This window comes from Platalea leucorodia (genome assembly GCF_965183815.1).
Source record: "Platalea leucorodia genome assembly, chromosome: 1".
NCBI classification, from domain to species: Eukaryota; Metazoa; Chordata; class Aves; order Pelecaniformes; family Threskiornithidae; genus Platalea; species Platalea leucorodia.
The window spans coordinates 99,012,390-99,031,901 of record NC_138823.1 but is presented as its reverse complement, the minus strand read 5'-3'; the positions used below and the strand labels follow the sequence as shown (position 1 = coordinate 99,031,901).

The 19,512-nt window shown below is 42.0% G+C and overlaps 1 protein-coding gene across 8 annotated transcripts in view; it reads left to right on the top strand.

Annotated features, from left to right (window-relative positions):
- The window catches only part of JARID2 (jumonji and AT-rich interaction domain containing 2), a 227,853-nt gene that overhangs the window by 184,983 nt on the left and 23,358 nt on the right, over positions 1-19,512 (top strand). For all 8 annotated transcript variants that reach the window (XM_082315890.1, XM_082315891.1, XM_082315889.1 and 5 more), the window contains 3 exons: positions 3,148-3,377; positions 11,032-12,049; positions 16,251-16,750. In XM_082315890.1, the coding sequence (XP_082172016.1) occupies positions 3,148-3,377; positions 11,032-12,049; positions 16,251-16,750 (1,748 nt within the window). The remainder of the gene's footprint in view (positions 1-3,147; positions 3,378-11,031; positions 12,050-16,250; positions 16,751-19,512) is intronic.

The following is a 19,512-nucleotide window of genomic DNA, read 5'->3' as shown; positions in this document are numbered from 1 at the left end:
CTGCTTTAATAATGTGAGTTTCACCACTCGTGTTGAGCTTTTTTTTCTGTCTTTTTAATGAAATTATTGCTTCAAGGACGAAACCTTTATTGACTACTCTGTCATGAGTAAAAAAAATAACTGGGAGCAGAACATTGGACATTGCATGTATCAGAGTTATCTTTAGCATGGGAGATTGTAGCTGGGACATACCTATATCTGGGCTTAGTAAAGCGTAAGGTATACCTTTTCTGCTTTTCTGAATGCCTCAGAAATATTGAAGAGCTGGCAGACATGAAGGAGAACGGAATTTGCTGCATAAGAAGACACAAAAGAATTAGTAATCATTTTATTGTTAAATCAGATTTGGTCTCAGTAATATTTAATGCAGAGTTTTGAGGTTTGGGGGGTTTTATTGTTTTTCTTTCCTTTGAGAAGTGGCTGTTTCTGTCTTATTACCAGTTATTCTCGATGAGATTTCTTGGGGGGCTTTTTGGTCTTTTCTGGTGATTTCAGCTTTTCACTGAACTGTCTGACTAGCTATTAGGGCCAGAGTTTAATCCTGTATTATACTCTAAGTCTAAATAACTTAATTCTACATTTTTACTCACATGAGAGCGAAATCATAGTCCAGGGGATTCCCCCTCCCCCCCTTAAATGCTTGGCTTGTGATAGTGTTTTGTAATTAATCAAGTTAACGTTTTGATACTTGTTCACATAATATGTTTGTGAATTTTGCAGAACTTACTGCAGAAAGGCTTTTATACCTATCTAGCTGGATATAACAATATTCTGGGTGTTGGAAGAAACAAACACTGATTTTTATAGAAACTGATACCATCTACTGTTTAACTAGAGACAGCTTGACTAGGACTGTTTTGCATCTACGTCTTTCCTTTTTATTGTGTTTTCAGGCTTTAAGCTTTTTAAGCTTTTCCTGTGAGACTGAACATTTTTTCTCTCCCATTTCTCTCTTCCCCCTTTCAAGAATCTTACAAATTAAGACAAAAGATAATTACTCAGAGGGTAAAACTGGCAGGGTTCCCACGACACTTAAAATTAATGAGCTGTTGCATATAAAATATACCTTGTCTCATGTTCACTGGGGTTTTTTTTGGTGAACCATAAAATTGCACAATTTGGCTTTTTGGCTGTGTTTTCTGTTTTAGTAATTTTCGGTTTATAAAGTGGCAACTGAATACAGGAAACTAATCTCTCTAACTTAACATTTGTGTATGAGCAGATCAGTATATACAATTTGTTCCATCCGAAGGAAAATATCACTCGCGGTGATGAAATACATATTAATGAAGCTGCCATCGGTTGTTTGTGCCATATCTTATTAAAAATAGAGAGTCGTGCTTCGTGTGTTCGTATCACCTTCCATCTGATGTAAGAACTCCTTACAAAGGAGGATAAATGTATTGTCGTGAACTCCCCGAGAGGGGTTGGCAATTATTATCAGTTCCATCACTGGAAATGAAACGCAGAGGTTACGCGACTTTCACTGAAATCACTGGGAAATCCTCGGCTGGCTGGGGCAGCGCCAGTTGCTCCCGAGCTCAGGAGTGACGGGGCCACAAGGGAATTTGCGGTGACTTCGCTGCCGAAGGCTTCTCTCTCGTTCTTACTCAATTTATGCAAGAGGGAAGGAAGAGAGGGCAAAGAGCAATTGCAGTTTTTTATTTTTTACGTAATCTGCTTCAACACTTAACGACCGACTGACTATGATAAGTGAGCTGAATAACAAATTTGTCAATAGCTTGCCGGAGTTTTGGCTTTTGGAGGTGCGGTGGGAAGGTAGATAGCTGGTTGGGAAGGTTTGGAGGTAGGTGTCTACTCAAAAGCAGCTTAGATGCCCCTCTTCTGTCCAGCAGAGTTGTTGGTTGTTTATTATTATTACTATTACTGCTACCACTACCATAATACTACAGGACATCTGGAGAGACAGCTAAGCTTCACAATTTAGACTAAAAGATATGTATCGTAGGTATATCATGTTTAGTGTCAAAAGAAGGCTTTCATTTCACAAGAAAATAACAACTTAATGCGTTTAGTTAATATTCCCAAACAGATGGTGTTGTGTGTAATAAATATGATTTTTAGATACTTGTGCTATTAAGTATTTATGGATTTCCTTATTTACATCCTTTCCTAAACCATGGCAAAAAAGGCAGGGGTGAAAAACAAGAGTAGATGAGTAGAGAAGGCAGGAGGGCACTTGCCCTTGTGGGTGTTGGATGACAAGCCACACAGACCTCTGTCAAGTGCTTCACTGAAGAGGGAGCAGCACTGACATAAATTCACCACATTTTTGATCAACAAACAGACAGAGAAATGTAGAATGTTTGGTGTGTTTGGTTTTTTGTTTTTTTTTTTTTTTAACCTCGGCTTTTCACGTTCCCTGACAACAAAAGAGCAGTGGCTATTCTTAAATATATTCAGAAGAGGGACAGGAACAAAACTTGCTGAGATAGGCTTGTATATGTTTGCATAATATTTATTGTACAAAAAAATGTGGTTTCTGTTCTGTGCTTTCTTATCTCTTCACTTCAGCAGAAGGCTGGGGTGCTCAGCGTAGGTCCCAGCATTACTTTATATGACATGTTCCAAAATGGTTTTAGTATTTTCCTTTCTTTGCAGAAGTACCTTTTTCTATTTGCAGCTTGTCTGCTATAGCCAAACTGCTGTCAGTTTGGTTCAGCAGTTTGGATATTGATGAAAACAAAACATGCTTTTTCATGGAACGTTTCTTTTCTTTTACGTTAATGTAAAAATAAATCCTTTTTCTGTTTAGGTTATGTTTAGAATTCCCTTGCTGCAACAGCAAAAAGTTAATTAAAACTGTCATAAATAAAAATCAAACTGATAAGTCTAATTTTAGGTCAATCAAAACAGTAATATACCTTGTGTGTTTTAATTTGGATATTGAAGATAATGTGTGTTAACAAGCAAAGGAAATACTTTAGTAAATCTGTTCATATAAAGAAATATGCAAAATAGCGCTTCTATTTCTGTCTTAATTTTACTTTAGATATGAGATGATGCTCACTAAATATCCAACAGTGACAGCAGAGAAAGTTGGGTTGTTTTGAATTAAGAGTTTGGTCTTGTATTTTTTTTTTTTTTTCTTTTTTTCCTTAATAGTCTGATTTTCTCTCTTCTCAGTTTTCAATGGGTCCAGCAAATCATCGAAGGAGAAAGAACCTGCTCAGAAACACAAAAGCAAAGAGGCCACACCAGGGAAGGAGAGGAACAGCGAACATAAGGCTGAGAGCCGAAAAGACCAGGCTGCTGCTAATCACCATCCTACTACAAACACTGGCTCCTCTACGAAAGGGCTCACTGCTAACAACCACCACACTCTTCATAGATCGGCTCAGGACTTAAGGAAACAGGTAATGAATTGTACTCTACTGTGGACACATGGAAAATGCAGACTTTTAAGGTGCTAGCTCCGTTTTCCACTGCCGGGCACAGAGGGAACATGGCAATCCTTAAAAGCGTGCTCTGGAGACAGCAGGGAGTTAATTTTCAGTGAAAGAGAGAGAAAGAGAGAAAGAAGGAAAAAAGAAAAGTGATACATACCTAGGAAGTCAGTATGGTAAAGCATGCTTTACAACCCTGTCTCTATATTATCCAGTGTATGCATATGAAAGCGAAGTTTACATTGTGATTTATTAACCCTTCTGACTGGCACTCTTGTTGGCCTCTCTGCTGACAGTGCCAAGGCTGGCAGCATGTGGAAAAATTAACTCCTTTTGTGTACAGCTGGTCTGCTCGGGTTACCTTAGAGGCTCACTGGTGCTGTAGAGAAGCTGATGTTACGCTCGGTGTCTTGTATTGCATGTGGGCAACACAAACCTCGGAGTCTGGGAAAATGTTTTGTCCGAGGCATAAAGAAGGTGTTCCAGGATATTGCCTCCTTCACAGTGGACGTACCAGGTGGGGAGAAATTCAGACTTTCATGTTACCTTGTTGAAAACTAACAAAAAAATCCAGCAAGAGGTTTGTCTCAGCCTGACTTGGATTTGGGTGTGGAAGTTTAGCAGACCAATCGTTCGGTGCTTGTGACTGGCGTTTGGGCAGGACGCGTCTCCATCTGTTTTTGATGGTGGGATCAAAGGCCTCCTAACATAACAACTGTTAAATAAGTTTTTATAGAAGACTTTCAAAATCCCGGTCAGTGTCCTTATTCAGTCTGGGGCTGGGTTAGCAGGGTACCTGCACTAGGGCAATGCAATACAGAAAGCTTGCTGCACTTAAGCCCTGGTTTGTTTTTTTTTTTTTTTTTTTTTTTCAGTGGTTAATTCTCAACAGGCATCAGTCTTTATTTGCTGGCATCTAAGGGTTTTTCTTCTAAGCAGGCTGGCCTGGACTTCAGTGGAGCTGGAATTGCCATCTTTTAGGGCCATCAAGGCCTTAAATGGCACCTCTCCGTCATAGGCTTGGAAATTAAAATGGCAAAAAGTAAAACAGCAGTGCTCTTGCCAAGGAAATCTTCCATGCCCTGTGCTTCAGTGATGTTTAGCTTCTCATGAAATGCCTCCACTGGATTTGTATTACCTTCTAAATCAAATTTGAGATCCTGAAGGCTATCTACAGTATATTTCTCTGTACCTCTGTGAGACTTCCATTCTTTATTCCCCCATGTCAATTTTTGCTTATCTAGTCATCAGCTTGAATGCCTGCCTTCTTTTGCATCCTTTCAGCTTTCTTTTTTGTGACTATACCAGCATCTTATGGTCCTTGCTGTGACAGGCTCTGCCATGAGCTCTTCATGTTAAACAAGTTTCCCAAAATGTAAGGATGCACTTCATACTTCATTATTTTAACTCACTGGAACACTTGTGTGAAATGTTTTAAAGTTCTATCATCAAAGTATGAATGGTTAAAATTCCTGTGAAAGTCAACTGCCATCACTTATGAAGGTAGTTCTGAGAAGGGAAAAGACAGGTGTAGAAGAATTTTGTCCGCGATCCAAGTGGGTTTTGCTTCGTAGAGTATTAGATGTTTTCAGTCGTGCTATGCAAAATGGAGAGAAGTTCTAAAGTAATGCAGTACAGCCAACAGTCACGCCACACAGACACCTCGCAGAGTGTGGTCCTCAAGCTTCAGAAAATAAGGGGGCTGTAAGTTGAGATGATGATCTTTATTTTAAAAAAAACAAAAAACAAAAAACAAAAACTTAGGCATTTAAATTTTCTTCTGCAACCCACAGTAACATAATTATGTTCTTACCAATTTTAATGAAAATGTGGCTGTAACTAATTAAAGGTGGATTATGCATTTTGCCTGGCAGAAAGACTTAGCTTTGTGCAAAACCTTAGACTTAGCAGCTATGTGACATTGCTAAATTTCCTGCCCTTGTCCTGAGTCTTTGTTGACATTTTCAGTATTTTCCAAAAGGAGAGTTGTTTTCCCAGGGTGCCAGCCACGTGTTCCTCCTCCTTCCAGTATCTTTTTCCTCCTTGTTCACGTGCATTTACATGGTTTATTTATGTGTGTGTTTTTGTTTTGTTCAGTCTTACAGAAAATAAAGGCAGAACACTAGAAATTACCCGAGATTTTCTTTTTTCCTCTCATTCTTTCTTTCCTTTTCTGGTGTGCACTTGCACTTGTCACGTGTTCCCTCTCTCTCTTTCTTCCTCCCTTGCCATCTTCCCAAATCCCCTACTTCAAAGGGGTTGTGGGCAAAGGAAATGCAGTTCAATGGGGCCCTCTCTCGGCCTAATATGGTAATTTAGCTCTGCGAAACTCGTATCAACACAGAAGTATTTTTATGAATGAATTCGAGATCAGTTGCCTAACTTGAATTTGTTTGGGACCAAACCTGTTGTTGGTATTGCTAATGTTGCTGTTATTACTGTGGTTGTTATCTAACAACTTGTTTGTTGGCTTTATTTTGTGTGTGTGTGTATGTGTCTGGAGGATGGATCCTAGGTGCTATGCAGCGGTGTGTATGTAGACCAGTTCAAATCCAACAAACAAATTGCTGCAAGACTACGTGCTGGTCCCATTTGCTTCTTAAAAGACAGCAAAATTTAAAATCTATTGTACTGTCTTTTACTGCAAGGCAAGCATTCAGTAAAATGGAGAAAAAAATGGCCTGAAGACAAATATATATGTCCACAAAACTGAGGAGATAGCTGAAAAACAAAGATAAGATTATTCGTATCCCTAGTTTCAGCTTTAGCTCAAGACTTTGAGTCATGTAAGGCTAATGTCAATCACTTTGTTACTATTTGAATTAAATTGACTTCTTTCTTATGCGCTCAGTGTAAGCACTGCCTCGGGATGGAGCTGTGGCATAGACCCCCATTTGGTGAACCTGCGCACCTGGCAGTGTGACCAATTTTTTAGGCTGACTCTGTGTGTGTATGTTTGGTTTGGGGGGAGACATATCAACAGTAGAAAGGTAAGAAAATGCCTACCACAATTTCTTGTTCTTTTGGTTCCGATCATCTGATGGGTCCTCAGAGACAAGTACAGACCAGGAACGTGTAGGTGACGACTGACCACCCAGAATTTCACATTTGTCAATGTGAAATCCTGAATCCACCTTTTGCTTTGATGGTGGGCTGTGACCACGTTGTTTGTTCCACTTGTTTCCAGCTAGAAGATGTTTGTTGCAGTCTATTCCCGTTTGAAGCGTGGTCTGTTCTGGTCTATATAGTACTGCTGTATCTTAAACATCTGCTATCCTTTCTGAAAACACTCAAGATACCTGTGGGCATTTGGGGAGGGAAGAGGGAGAAGCATTTGAAAACCATCGTGTTGTGTCTGCTCTAGAAAGATGATGGCCCTGAGGAAGTTTTCAGCAGTGTTTCTTTCTTTTCCTTAGTTAGCAACCAGAAAGAAATAAGTGAATTCCTTATGGTATTCTCAAAGCCAAGTGTTCTCTATTTCAGGACCTGTTCGTCATTGGAATAACTTCACAAAGTTTGAATAAAAACTCAAAATAGTGTGCTTATAATCTAGGACTGGAGGTTAGATAGCTGAAGCTTATGTACCTGTTCAGTTCAAGATTTGGCCCTGAGAAGATCTAAGCTTTTATTGTGTGGAGGTATTCTAACAACAGTTGTGATAAGTTGCTGTTTTCTTAATGAATTCAGTTTTCCAGAGTTTTGTATCTTGGCAGTTTTAATTCTGGCCTAAAGCTGATGGTGCTGATGGTGTGTTTTCATTTGAAGAGAAGGAACTGTGAGGACATTGCCTTTCTCCATGACTGTGTTTTGTTCTCAGGCCCTGTGTCACCACCCCTTGCTGAAGGAGCGCCCCAGATGGCCCTTCAGACTTCTGGTCACAACTTCTTCAAAAAAAAAGCATAGGAAGGCTGGAGTGACAAGGTACCTCCATACAGCCTGACTGCTCACTCTGAGGTGTTGCCTTGACTGTACCTGACAGCACAGTAATACAGCTATGGCCTCCTTGAAACCTGCTGGAAAATCTCCCATAAAGGAGACTCCACACATCCATTGTCAGCTTCTTCCAGCATTTTCCTTCTCTACTAATGAGAAAGTTTTCCTAGTTGTGCCTCAGATCATCGTTGTAAACAATTAAAAGGTTTTTTTTTTCTCACTTTTCCCAGTGAACATGGAAAGAGCATTTACTGTCTCTTTTCAAAAGAGCTCCTTATGCATCAGAAGACTGTTAGAGAGATGTCCCATAGTCATCTCTTTCAGACTAAATAAGCCCAGCTCCCTTGGCTTTTCAGTAAAGATCATATTCTCCAAATACCTGAGCACTTTGTGCTCTTTTAGACTTGCTCCACTGTCTAAATTTTTCTTGCAGTGTGGGCCCGATGCTGGGTCCAGCACTGTGCTCCTATCGCTTGCTTTTGGCATTCTTAATAATAGGTCTCAGAAAGTGATTTGCGTGCTTTGTACTACCGTGTTTCAGCTCACTGTGGTCCCCAAATGTTATTCTTCCCCTACATGTATTTGATTTCTCCTTCCTAAAAATAGCACTTGCTCTTCTTGTAGAAATGTTCTGAAATAAGTTCTTCAAAATTGCCTTTGATTTTGACTGTGTCTCCAGAGTGCTTACGGCCCCTTACAGGTGTGTGTCACTGGCAAATTTTACAATAATCCAAGTTACTGATGGAAGTACTTGGTAGAACTGAGGCCAAGACAAGTCCCTGCAGAAAGTCACCTGAAATGCCCTCCCAGGATGGCAGTGAACTATGACAACGATAACTTCTCTTGAGGATGACTTTATTTAATCCCTTGTGAAACCGCTTGAGAGTAATTACGTCTAGGACGTGTCTCAGGAGCTTGTTTGATGGAACATCATGTGGGACAGTGACTGGAGCCCTACAGAAGCAGAGGTGCTTCTTTACCTGCTCTGCCAGGTGTCTGTTAGAAGATGATTAAATTAGCTTGATGTGCCATTTTGGCAAAACTATGGGTGGGGCTTTTTGTTGTGTTTCTATTATTTTTTGTTGTTTTTAACATCTTATTATTGTTTGTGTGTTTACAAATTAACTGCTTGATGATTTGTTCCAGAATGATTTTAGGGTTTGAAGTTAGGTAGACTCTGCCTGCCCTCAACTTATTTCCAGGAGCCATGCCTTAAGTCATCTAGGTACACTTTAGCTTGCTGGGGTTGCCTTCCTAGCTCTTTTGCTGAAATTGGTTATGTTATATATCTGGTAAGTATTCAGTCAGTGGTACTTTTGGTGAAGGCTAATGCAAAAGAAGCACAAACACTTTAGCCAAACTGTTGCATTTGTTTTCCTTCCTTATGTGGTGGTTGATCTCTGCTGTTCTTTGTTATCATTGTATTTTTAAGGTATTTATAATTTTTTTTTCTGTTTCATTTTATGTCCCTTGCTAACTGAAGTTTCTTTAGCTCCTTAGCCTTTCTGATTTTAGCCATGCATGCTTTTGCAGTTCTTATATAGTTGTCCTCAGTCACATAATTGTGTTTCTACTTTTCACTGTGATTCTTTTCTAATTTTCCAGTCATTAGAGAACTTTGTGAACCGGCATAATGGCATGTGCTTTGTGCCCTTCCTCTGAGTGGGAATTGCTTTGGTTTGGGTTTTTTGCAGGTGTGTTTTTGGGGGTTTTTTTGTTGATTTTTTTTTTAAAGTCTGTTTTCCTTTCTCTACTGCCGTCACATCTTAGAATTGAAAACTCATTTCATGATCACTGTCACCCAGATTACCTTCCCTTCCCAGTTCTCAATGAATTCTTCTGTATTAGTCTAGACAAAATCTGTAATCAATGTTCCTGGCTATTTGTAAAGCCAGAGATGTTCAACTCTTGTTCTGCCTGCTGCAGGCAGGAGGCAATGTCTTAGCAGCTCTCTACCCGTGTCTGCTCTGTGGCGTGAAAAAGCACTGTAACAGTCAAACCCAGGCCTCCATTTCAAGTGCAGAGTACTGCCTAAATTTCAAGGAAAATGGCTAAATGCATTTCTGCTAGCAAGTGTTTGCTTCCCAGATGATACCTCATACATCTTTGGAAAGCTCAAGGTAAAAACTCGTGTCATGAGCTAACTGGATTTTCCTTAAGTGTTTCTACCTTGGAAGCACAGGAAGGACAATAAGATGGATGGGTTTTAAAAGGACGTTACTCCTGCTCCAGCTTGGAGCACAGAGGAGAAAATTCACCCAGTAAATGCGTGTATACACATATGTGTGTGTGTATGCAGAATCCCCAGGTTACAGTCCTCGTCCACAGGTCGCTTAATACAAGACCATGGCACAGTCTTTTCAGTCTCTATTTGATCCCTATTTTATAACATTTTATCCCTACTTTATAAGCGCCTACAATTCTTGCATTTATTTGAGAGAAGCTGCCATGCTTACTAATTTGGCAAGTATTTTGAAAGCCCACAGGGAAGTATTATAACTTTGCAGGAATGGTGTTATTCACCCGAGTGCTGATGAAGAATGATTGTACTGTATGCGTTCACTTTGAGCGCTTTTATCAATGTTCCTGATTTTTGGATGTGTTTTTCTGCACTCACAGTTAAGGAGGTGAGAAGACAATGTTTAAACTTGTTCAAATGCTGAAATTCGCTTGAGGTTTAAACTTGAACTTCATTTTCTTGGTAGTAGGGCTTAGCTTTGGCAGTGCTGAGCCTTCACAATTCCCTTCGAAGCTGAGGGTTGCTTTTGGTGCTTAACATGTCTTATAGTTAAAATATAAATTCTGGTTTCATAGCTGGGTTTAAATGTCTAACAGAAAGCAGTGGAGTCCAGCAATTCTAAGTTGCAATGACACATTAGTGATGAATATGATGTAATAAAATGTGTGTCAGCAAAACTGCCCAGATATCAAACTATAAAAAAAATGCATTGAACTACTGTATACATTTTCATTTCAAATAATGACTTCAGCAACAAGATGCCTCCTAAGATTTAATGTGTGTGACAGACTGGATCCTTCATGGCCGTCCTGATCTGTTGGGTGCATAATGTGTTCAGTATCTCTTTTTATATGTATATATGTATAGACAGGAGGTTTGTTTGAATCTCAGCATGTGTTTTTTGCAAAACGTACCTATTCCAGTTAAAGTATATAGTATGAGCTGGCTAGTTTGTCTGCTAAGTTGTAAACTGTCTGTGCGCTTAAGGGAAGTTGGGTGGGAGAGAGATAGTGTCTGAGGGCCTGAAAAGGAGATAATGAAAGTATTAGTTCGTAAATCAGTTTGTAAAAAAACCACTACCTGTGTTTTGTGATACTGTAACAGGCTTTCTGGTAGACAAGGAAGGGGGTAGTGCAAGCAAGGGACCTCACCCCTCTTAATGCCAGAGGCTTCGTACCCTCCGAAAGCAAGATTGGCTTTCTGAGGACTTTTTGGTTCATTTTTTAAACAAAATATTTCTATTTTATTTGTTTATTATAAATGCCCAGTCCCTCCTCTTGCCTGGGTGAAACTAGTTATATGAAGATTGTACGAGGGGGCCAGGAGTCAGGACTGCAGAATATGGTTGTCCAGCGATTGGGATGCCGTGGCTGAGTGGTAACATCATTAATTTATTTTTCTTTTTTCTGTTTCCTTCCTTCTGCTCCCCCTGCAACACTCCTGGCATTGCAGGTTTCTAAAGTCAACGGGATCACTCGAATGTCATCTCCGAGTGCAAATGCAGCCAGTGCCAAAAAGATGAGAGAAGTCAGACCTTCACCGTCCAAAACTGTGAAGTACACTGCAACAGTGACAAAGGGAACTGTCACATACACCAAAGCCAAGAAAGAACTGGTCAAGGAAACCAAACTAAATCACCACAAACCCAGTTCACCTGTCAACCACACAATCTCAGGGAAAATAGAAAGTAGCAATGCAAAAACCCGCAAACAGGTGCTATCCCTTGGAGCATCCAAGTCTAACAATACCGCTGTTAATGGTGTAAAAGTCAATGGCAAGTTGAACCAAAAGACATGCACTAAGGAGGTGGGGAGACAGTTAAGGGAGGGGCTGCGCAATTCGAAGAGGAGGCTGGAAGAGACGAATCACATAGACAAAATACAGTCACCCACCAAGAGAATGAAAGGGGCCATCAACTTGGCAGAAGCTGCCAGCAAAAAGGCAGCTGTAGAAAAGCCTTTGCTGAATGGACACCTTAAAAAGGAGGTGCCAGAGAAGAGTTTGGAAAGAAATAGGCCGAAAAGAGCCACTGCTGGAAAGAGTACGCCAGGGAAACAAGCACATGGCAAAACTGAAAATGCCTCCTGTGAAAATCGTTCTACCTCTCAAGCGGAGTCCTTGCACAAGCCACAAGACTCAATGGGAAAGCACGAAAAGGGCAGTAGTAAGTCTGGGTGGGGGATGCTGGGGGAGATTCCCATCCTTAGGCCCTCCACCAAGGAATTTCATGACCCACTGATATACATTGAGTCAGTCCGAGCTCAGGTAGAGAAGTATGGGATGTGCAGGGTGATTCCTCCTCCAGACTGGAGACCTGAGTGCAAGCTAAATGATGAAATGCGGTTTGTGACACAGATTCAGCACATACACAAGCTAGGCAGGCGCTGGGGACCCAACGTGCAGCGGCTGGCCTGTATCAAGAAGCACCTCAAATCTCAGGGCATTACCATGGACGAACTCCCACTCATAGGTAAGGGCTGTGGTTTCATTGGCCTTTTGCCGCTGCTTGTTAGTGTCCGTATACGACTTTATGCTCCCTTTGCCTTTATGCTTAACCGAACCCCTGTCCAATTACCACTGCAGAGCTCTGGATCTCTCTCTTTATCCATCGGTCAGGCACGATGCAGGTAGGTTGTTGGAGAGTTTTCCAGGGAGACTTTATATCGCCACTTTCCTCCTGCCAGCTCTTTATTTCACCCAGGTTAAAAAATGCTATCTGGGGTCTCGGTCTCCAGATTTCAGGATCTTCTCCTTTCCCTGCTGTTTATTTTTGTTGGTAGTACAACTATGGATATTGATAGCCTCGGTTTAAATGTTGCCTCAGAATATTTTTCAGACCTTCCCAAAGATGTTTTCCAAACAGGTTGCAATCCTGCCAAGCTTTATTATAATTCCCACCCCCCGCCCCCTTTAAAAGCATTTAACCAAGGGGAAAGAAAATATCTCAGAACTGACTTCTATTTGGGTACTCAGACACTTAAAATTACAAATTTGCAGTGACCTGCTGACATTTAACAACCATTAAGTGTCAAGAATAGGCAGTAAAATGTGGTTGATTGCAAAATGGAGGTTTCATTATTTCTCCCAGCAGGTGTCTGCCAGGGCTAATGCCTGAGTGAGAATCACTTATTTAACAGAATTCTTGGTTTATGGTCTGCTGTCAAATATGACACGTGACAAAAATGTGACAATAGTTTGTAAAAACATGACAACAGCAGCATACAAATGAACTGTTGAATGAGCCACCTCCATCTCTACTGCCTTTGCAGCCGTGACATAGTAATAAACTTGTGGTTTTAATTTGTGTTAGTCCTTCCCTTTGTTTTTGAAGTGTTTTGAGTCAGAGCTCACAGGACCTGCATGTTGCAAGTTGAGGCTAGAGTTTTGCCTTTGAGGCATTATCTGATCAGAGGCAGCTATCAACGCTAGTTGGATTAAAGGACACACTTTTCTCTTTAAACTGTTCACAACACTTTTTCCCCCCTGTTTTCAAACTTTATTTTATATCACATATGGTAAGTGAGTGAAAATACACACACACACACAAAAAAAAGGCACACAAAGAGATTGCAGAGTTTATGGTGAACGGATGCAGGGCACAACAGAGAAATGACAGAATTTAAGGAGGAGGAATGAGGGTTAGCGCTCTGTTGCAATAGCTGTGCAAAAACATTCAAGGAAATCTGAAAATTAAAATCACTCAAGCAGCAATAAGTGAACATTTTGTATGCCTAATGTATGCAGTGGTTGTATGCTAATAGGGAAGAATAATGAATTAAATTTACATTGGCAGGAGAGAGAAGAAAATGTGCAAGACAGCTCGATTAACGCTCCTGGAACAATGTTAACTTTTTAATGAAATACCTTAACTTAGCATTAAGATGGCATTACTGTTAATTATTTGTATTATTTAAGCACCTAAGAGCCTAATTAATAGGCAAGGATTCTGTTCTGCTGGGTGCCATATAACCAGAGCAAACAGTGGTCTCTTATAAAATTTGCATCCCATGTATCCTTTCTGCAGTTAATTTCCTACCTATCTTCTGTTTAAAATTAAAAACAAAATGGAGAAAAGAAGCTGGAGATTAGCAGTGTACAAAGATGAGAAATCTGTTGGTTCCAGCAGGAAAGATATAAAATAATCTGTGGTGATAAATGCACAATTATTTAAGTAGACATGTGTACATATCCCTCCTCTCAGGGCCAAATCACATTTCCATTGAAGTAGGTGGGAGTTTTGCCAACGACTTGTGTAGTGCCAGCGTTTGGTATTAAACGTGTACCTGAAGACTGAACTTTTTTTTTTTTTAAATGAGCTTGCTCACTAGGCAATTTAAAAATATTCCTAACTTAGTGAAATTAAGACAATTAAAAAAAAAAAAAAAAGACGGTATTTCTGCATAACATGTGCCACGTCTCCTGTTTAAGCTATTTTGCTGTAGGTGCTTATAAATGGGGTTAAAACTCCCTTTTTTTTTTTTTTTTTCTTTTCTTTTTTAAACGAACACGCTTAGGTCAGTCCTGGAAAACATCAGCCTGAGATATAAATGCTTCCAAAAGTTATGACTGTGTGAAATGGAATTATAATTGAGGCCACTTTGTAAACCTTAGCTGTAGCTGGCCCTATGGAGGATCTGCCAGATACGCGAGGCTCCGGTTGAATGGTGTGCTACTCGAGCTCTAATATTGCGGGGTGATTATGAGCGATCATTCCACGATGCGGGAGAAAATTGCATTTCTTAAATAGCTCATAAACAGTGTTGAAACTAGGACCTTAAGCTGGGTGTGTGCTATTTGTCCCACTGGAGAACATGTATAACATTAAACCTGGACCACACTTCTTTGGAAGTTAGGAGTATGTTACTCAACTTTATGTAGGTCACTGAATCTATTGGCATGGAAAGCCATCTTGAATTATGCCTTCAGCTTGTTTGTGAACTGTGCATATAAAACACTAGATCAAAAAAGTAACAGCCTGTAATAGAGGCCAGCTTGAAAGTTATTTTATGGGGAAGATTAAAGAGGAAAGAAAGAAAACCTTCCAAACTCCCCCCTCCCCCCCAGTGTTTACCTTTTCTCAGCTTCGAGACTTAACCATTTTGACCCCCAAAAATCATTTACTAAATTGGATAAATCTGCTGTCCCATGGCCCTGCCTCCACCCTTGTCATACGCTCCTCAAAGCCTTACCCTTGGGTTTGGCTGCAGCCAAAATCCTTTCCCCGTCCTTTCACACCTTTGCCCAGCGCTGTGCCGGCAGCACTAGCGAGCAGCCTCTGCCACTGCTCTGCCTCGGTCGCAACCGTTGTCATCCCAAAATGTTGCACGCAGGTTTACACGGCTGAGCCTCCCTCCTCACTGGGTTGGCACAAGCGGAGGAAGAGGGGAAAGCAGAGGGAAGAAGGAGAATTGGGATCAGCTAGGAAGCGTCTGAGATGCAGCACGGGGTAGTTTGAAGAAAGTAATACTGCTTGCGCTAGCAAGCAAGATGGTATGACTGGCCCTTAAGATGCCGTAGCTGTGCATCCAACAGTAAATGTTTACGATAGCGCTGCTTCTTGCACTTCTCTGTTGTATAATAACATTTCTAAGTGCTCTGAAATGGCTATGCCATAATGATTTTTTACTTTTCTCAAAGAAAAAGGGGAAGGAGAGACAAAGTGGCGGCAGTGATGTTGACGCGATGCGAGTTTTGTATTAATTCTCTTTTTCCCTTCAGCAATGCCCTGTTGAATTGTAGGTGGTCTTTGGTCCGTTTCTTCGCTCTTCTACTGATGATTTATTTCTGTGCTTTGAGAGTATTTATGATGTTTCTTTTATTGTTTCTTGTCCATTTGGCTGCTTTTTATGCTGGAGTTTGTATAATCCTCCATTTTTATTTTTTGACTGGAGTGTGAAATGTGCTAGTCATCTTAAAACATATAAAAACATAATGGAATATAAAATATGGATGGCCTCAGACTGGAAGAATAATGTGCCTGGAACTTTTTAATGCAGTTGCAGGCACCAACCTCAAACAACCCCTTGCCTTCCTTGTTTTTTTTTTTAAGGATTTTTCTAGTGAAATTAACGATGTTACTGTGCTCCTTTTAAATACTAATTGTATTCAAAGTGTTGTGCAGACATCAGATAATCGATGTTTCACCTCCGGAAAGGATAGGTACTTGTCTTTTTGACTGCCAGCACCCATCTTGACACTTGTTTTGCTTCTTCCTGATATGACCCAGTTGTGGGACTGGTGGCGGGCGAGGGGAGGGTGGGAGCGTGCAGGCTTTTAAAGAGCTGGGCAAGTCTCGTCTCCCTGACTGCTGGGTAAGGACCAGGGGAAAGACACATGTCAGGAGATAGCCAGGGGTGCTCTGAGAAGAGAAGGGAATGAAACTTGAGGAGGAGAGCAGACTTAACCATAGGGGAGGCTATTGCAAACAGCAAAATATGATCTGCTGGATGAATTAAGCTAGCAAAACAGTGGCACGCACCTGTCTTTAGCAGGAGGTGTATGAGATAGGGACAATCCTGCTCCGGTGCCCAGGTGACCGGAGCTGTACGGGTGGCGCATCCCGTACGGGCCCAGCCTGGTAGCATGCTTGATGCGAGCTGCCCGCAGCTTTCCTAACCTGCTCCTGTGTTTCCCTTTCCCCTCCTCTGCTGCCTGGCACACGCGGACCCCAGGAGGCTGCGAGCTCGACCTGGCCTGCTTCGTCCAGCTGATCAACGAGATGGGGGGGATGCAGCAAGTGACTGACCTCAAGAAATGGAACAAGCTGGCAGACATGCTGCGCATCCCCAAAACTGCACAGGACAGGCTGGCCAAGCTGCAAGAAGCCTACTGCCAGTACTTGCTCTCCTACGACTCCCTCTCCCCCGAGGAGCACAAGAAACTGGAGAAGGAGGTCTTGCTGGAAAAGGAAATCTTGGAGAAGAGGAAAGGACCTTTGGAGGGACATTCGGAGAATGCCTACAAGTTCCATTCCTTGCCCCGGTTTGAGCCCAAAAACGGACTCATCAACGGCGTGGTTCACAAAAATGGCTTCCGCAACAAGTTAAAAGAGGTCGACGTCCCACTGAAGACGGGCAGGCGGCGGCTCTTCGCTCAGGAAAAGGAGACCACGAAGGAGGACGAGGAGGAGGAGGAGGGAGTTCTTAGCGACTTACACAAGTGTATATACAAGGTAATGAGGCGGGCTCTGCCGATTTTTGTTTTGCAGCACTGATGATGCTGCCGTCCGTCTGGGTGGCATCCGGTTGCAAACCCAGCCGGCTGGGGGGAGCCGATGGGCTGCAGTGTCACCCCCAAGGCAGCCAGCGGCTGTCGCGGCTGGGCGGTCTGGTGGCTTTATCCTGATCTGCCTGGCTCTCGCGGGATGTCTGGAAAAACTGGAAGGTGGTATCGTCATGAGGAGATGCACTGGGGTCTGCCCCCCTTCGTCTCCTTGCGAGAGGTTCCCTGAATAGCTCGGCCCAATTATCCTTCCAGACACAGTTTTTATTTTTATTTTCATTTTCCAGTGACATTTAAAGTAATGTTCTGCTTTCTCATTCCTGCTTCTTGCAAGTCTCTTGTTGAGCGAAGTAGTGCTCCACATCAAAACTAACATCACTAGAAATACTACTACATTTGGAAAAGGCAAATTGAAATGCAAACAATATTTTCATCCACGATGCCAGATTTTGCTCAGCACTACCAGTCACATGGACGCTTAGTCCTCCACATATCAAGTACATCCATTTGCGAAGGAATGCTGACTCTTTCACTGTATTTTATTTGGCAGTCTCCTACTCTGGAGCAGGACTTGGCACTGCAACTCGCAGTGCAATTTTGAGTTGCGTTGAATTGTGTAGCCGTGCTCTGAGAGAAAGAGAGTGTTGAGTGTCTGTGCCCAGTAAAGGAATACGCTGTTCTTCCCCTTCCAATCTCGCTTCCATCACCAGGAAATGAAGCCAGATAGCCCAAAGTGGCTTATTGTTAAGCTATTTAGGGACTGCATGAGCTCATGACTTGAGCTTTAAAAGCTTGCTTCAGGTTTCTTTTGCAGCCTGTTACGATTTGTCAGCCCAAAAATTCTTTTACTTGGGGACTCCGGCCTCAATCCCACCTTTGAAAAGCAATCTCTTTGCCATGCTGCTGTTGGAGAGAAGCTTATCTAATGACAGCAGCATTTGTGAATAGTGAAGTGGCATTTCTGTGCTTAATATCCTGTGCTTAATGATGTTAAAGGAAAAATTTGATACAACTTACCCTGACTGCTGTATGAACAACCTCAAACTTAGTGGGGAAATGCCTCCATCTTCTTTTCCAGTGCAAGTCCCAAGTTCAAGTTTAAAAGACACAAAGTAACTCAAAAAGCAAGAGTGGGATTTGTGAGAAGTATCCTAATCAGACTTAGAAAATAAAAAAGGCAAGCAAGCAAAGCACAGCTAGTATAACCAACCTGAGTCTGCTGAGCCCCAGGCCTTTACCCCAAAAGGCTGAGAGCTCCCAAATTGCTGCTGCTGCCCCAAAAGCACTGACAGTACTGACAGCATCAGACCCTGTGTGAGTCCAACAATACCTGGTAGAAAAACTTCTGTTCTGAGCATAGCAGCTGTTAGAGACGAGCAATGCTGAGCCTGCGGGCCAGCGCACTGCCCACCCACCAGAGCAGCTGCAGCGCACGGAGCCGCTCAGGCAACGCCTCGGGTTGTCCGCCGTAGTGCCGGCACCTTCCCAGACACTGGGGCTTGCCTGTTTGGATCCCATCCCACGCTCGTCTGCGGTGCAGAGACTGGGGATGGCTGTCACAGACGATGGACCGGGGAGGAAACAAAGGGAAGCAAATCTGTGGTGGGTTTCTGGAGAGATCCCTGCTGTGGAGCATCCTGCAGGACGCCTGGTCAGTCTGAGTGCAGGGAGAGGCACGTTGCTTCATTTTCACAGTGCTTGGGGGAAAGCCACGTAAAAGGATTGATGTGTGAGAACTGGTTATGTTACTTAGAGTAAGCCTCAAGATGTAGAAATAAGAAATTATGCAACAATCTTGATGCACCAGAGTAACCCACAAGACTTGTAAGATGACTTGGCTTTTTAATAAGACTGAGGTGAGGTGGTGCTGGCTTACGGATTTAAGCAGAGGGTACTTCCCGGGATTTTATGAAACAAGCCTGCGTTCTGTGTTTTTCTTGAACGATGGTATCCTTTTGTGTGTGTGTATGTGGAGGGGGAGTGTTCTTTGCCTATTAATATGCTTCTGAGAAAATCTGAAATTTGTCTAACAGAACATGTCCTCATGTTACAGTTTCCACAGATGATGGGATTGTAATGGTTCCTTTCTAAAGCACGTTGCTAATTCTAATTAAAAATAAAAAACACACACAAAACAAAACAAAAAAACCCCAACCACCCCGTTGATAAATGCCCAGGTCAATAGATTGAGGGCTGGAGGAGAACACCATGATCATATGGCTGTAGTCCAATTTAGGCCATAAAGTCTATGCTTCAGACCATGAAGAGGCCATACATTTAGGATTTCGCACAGTAATTTCTGCAGTCAGCACGTGCTTGATCTGAAACATGTTTTTAGACAGAGACATCCAGTCTTCCAGGAGCAGTTACCACCATATCGCATGTCAAAGTTAGAGTAAATCTCCTTTGTGTTTGGCTGACTTTCTGCCAGGGCTCCCAAATTATTTTCAGTGTTGCTCCTTTCCAGGCTGTAAGGCCTGCTGTGCTTTTAAGTGTGTGCTGCAGGCTGCTGCGCTTGCTTTCTTTACTCCTGAATGTATGGCTTTTCTACCCGACTAATAAAATGTCGTCGTTTGTACGTATGTGAAGTAAACTGCTGTCATTAAAGAAGGATCTGCTGCAAGATTTTCACTCTTCTCTTCTTTCCCCAATTTTAGCTCTGAAAATATTTTAAAAATCTGTACTGGAGCTGACTGAAAACAGCATGTGTTT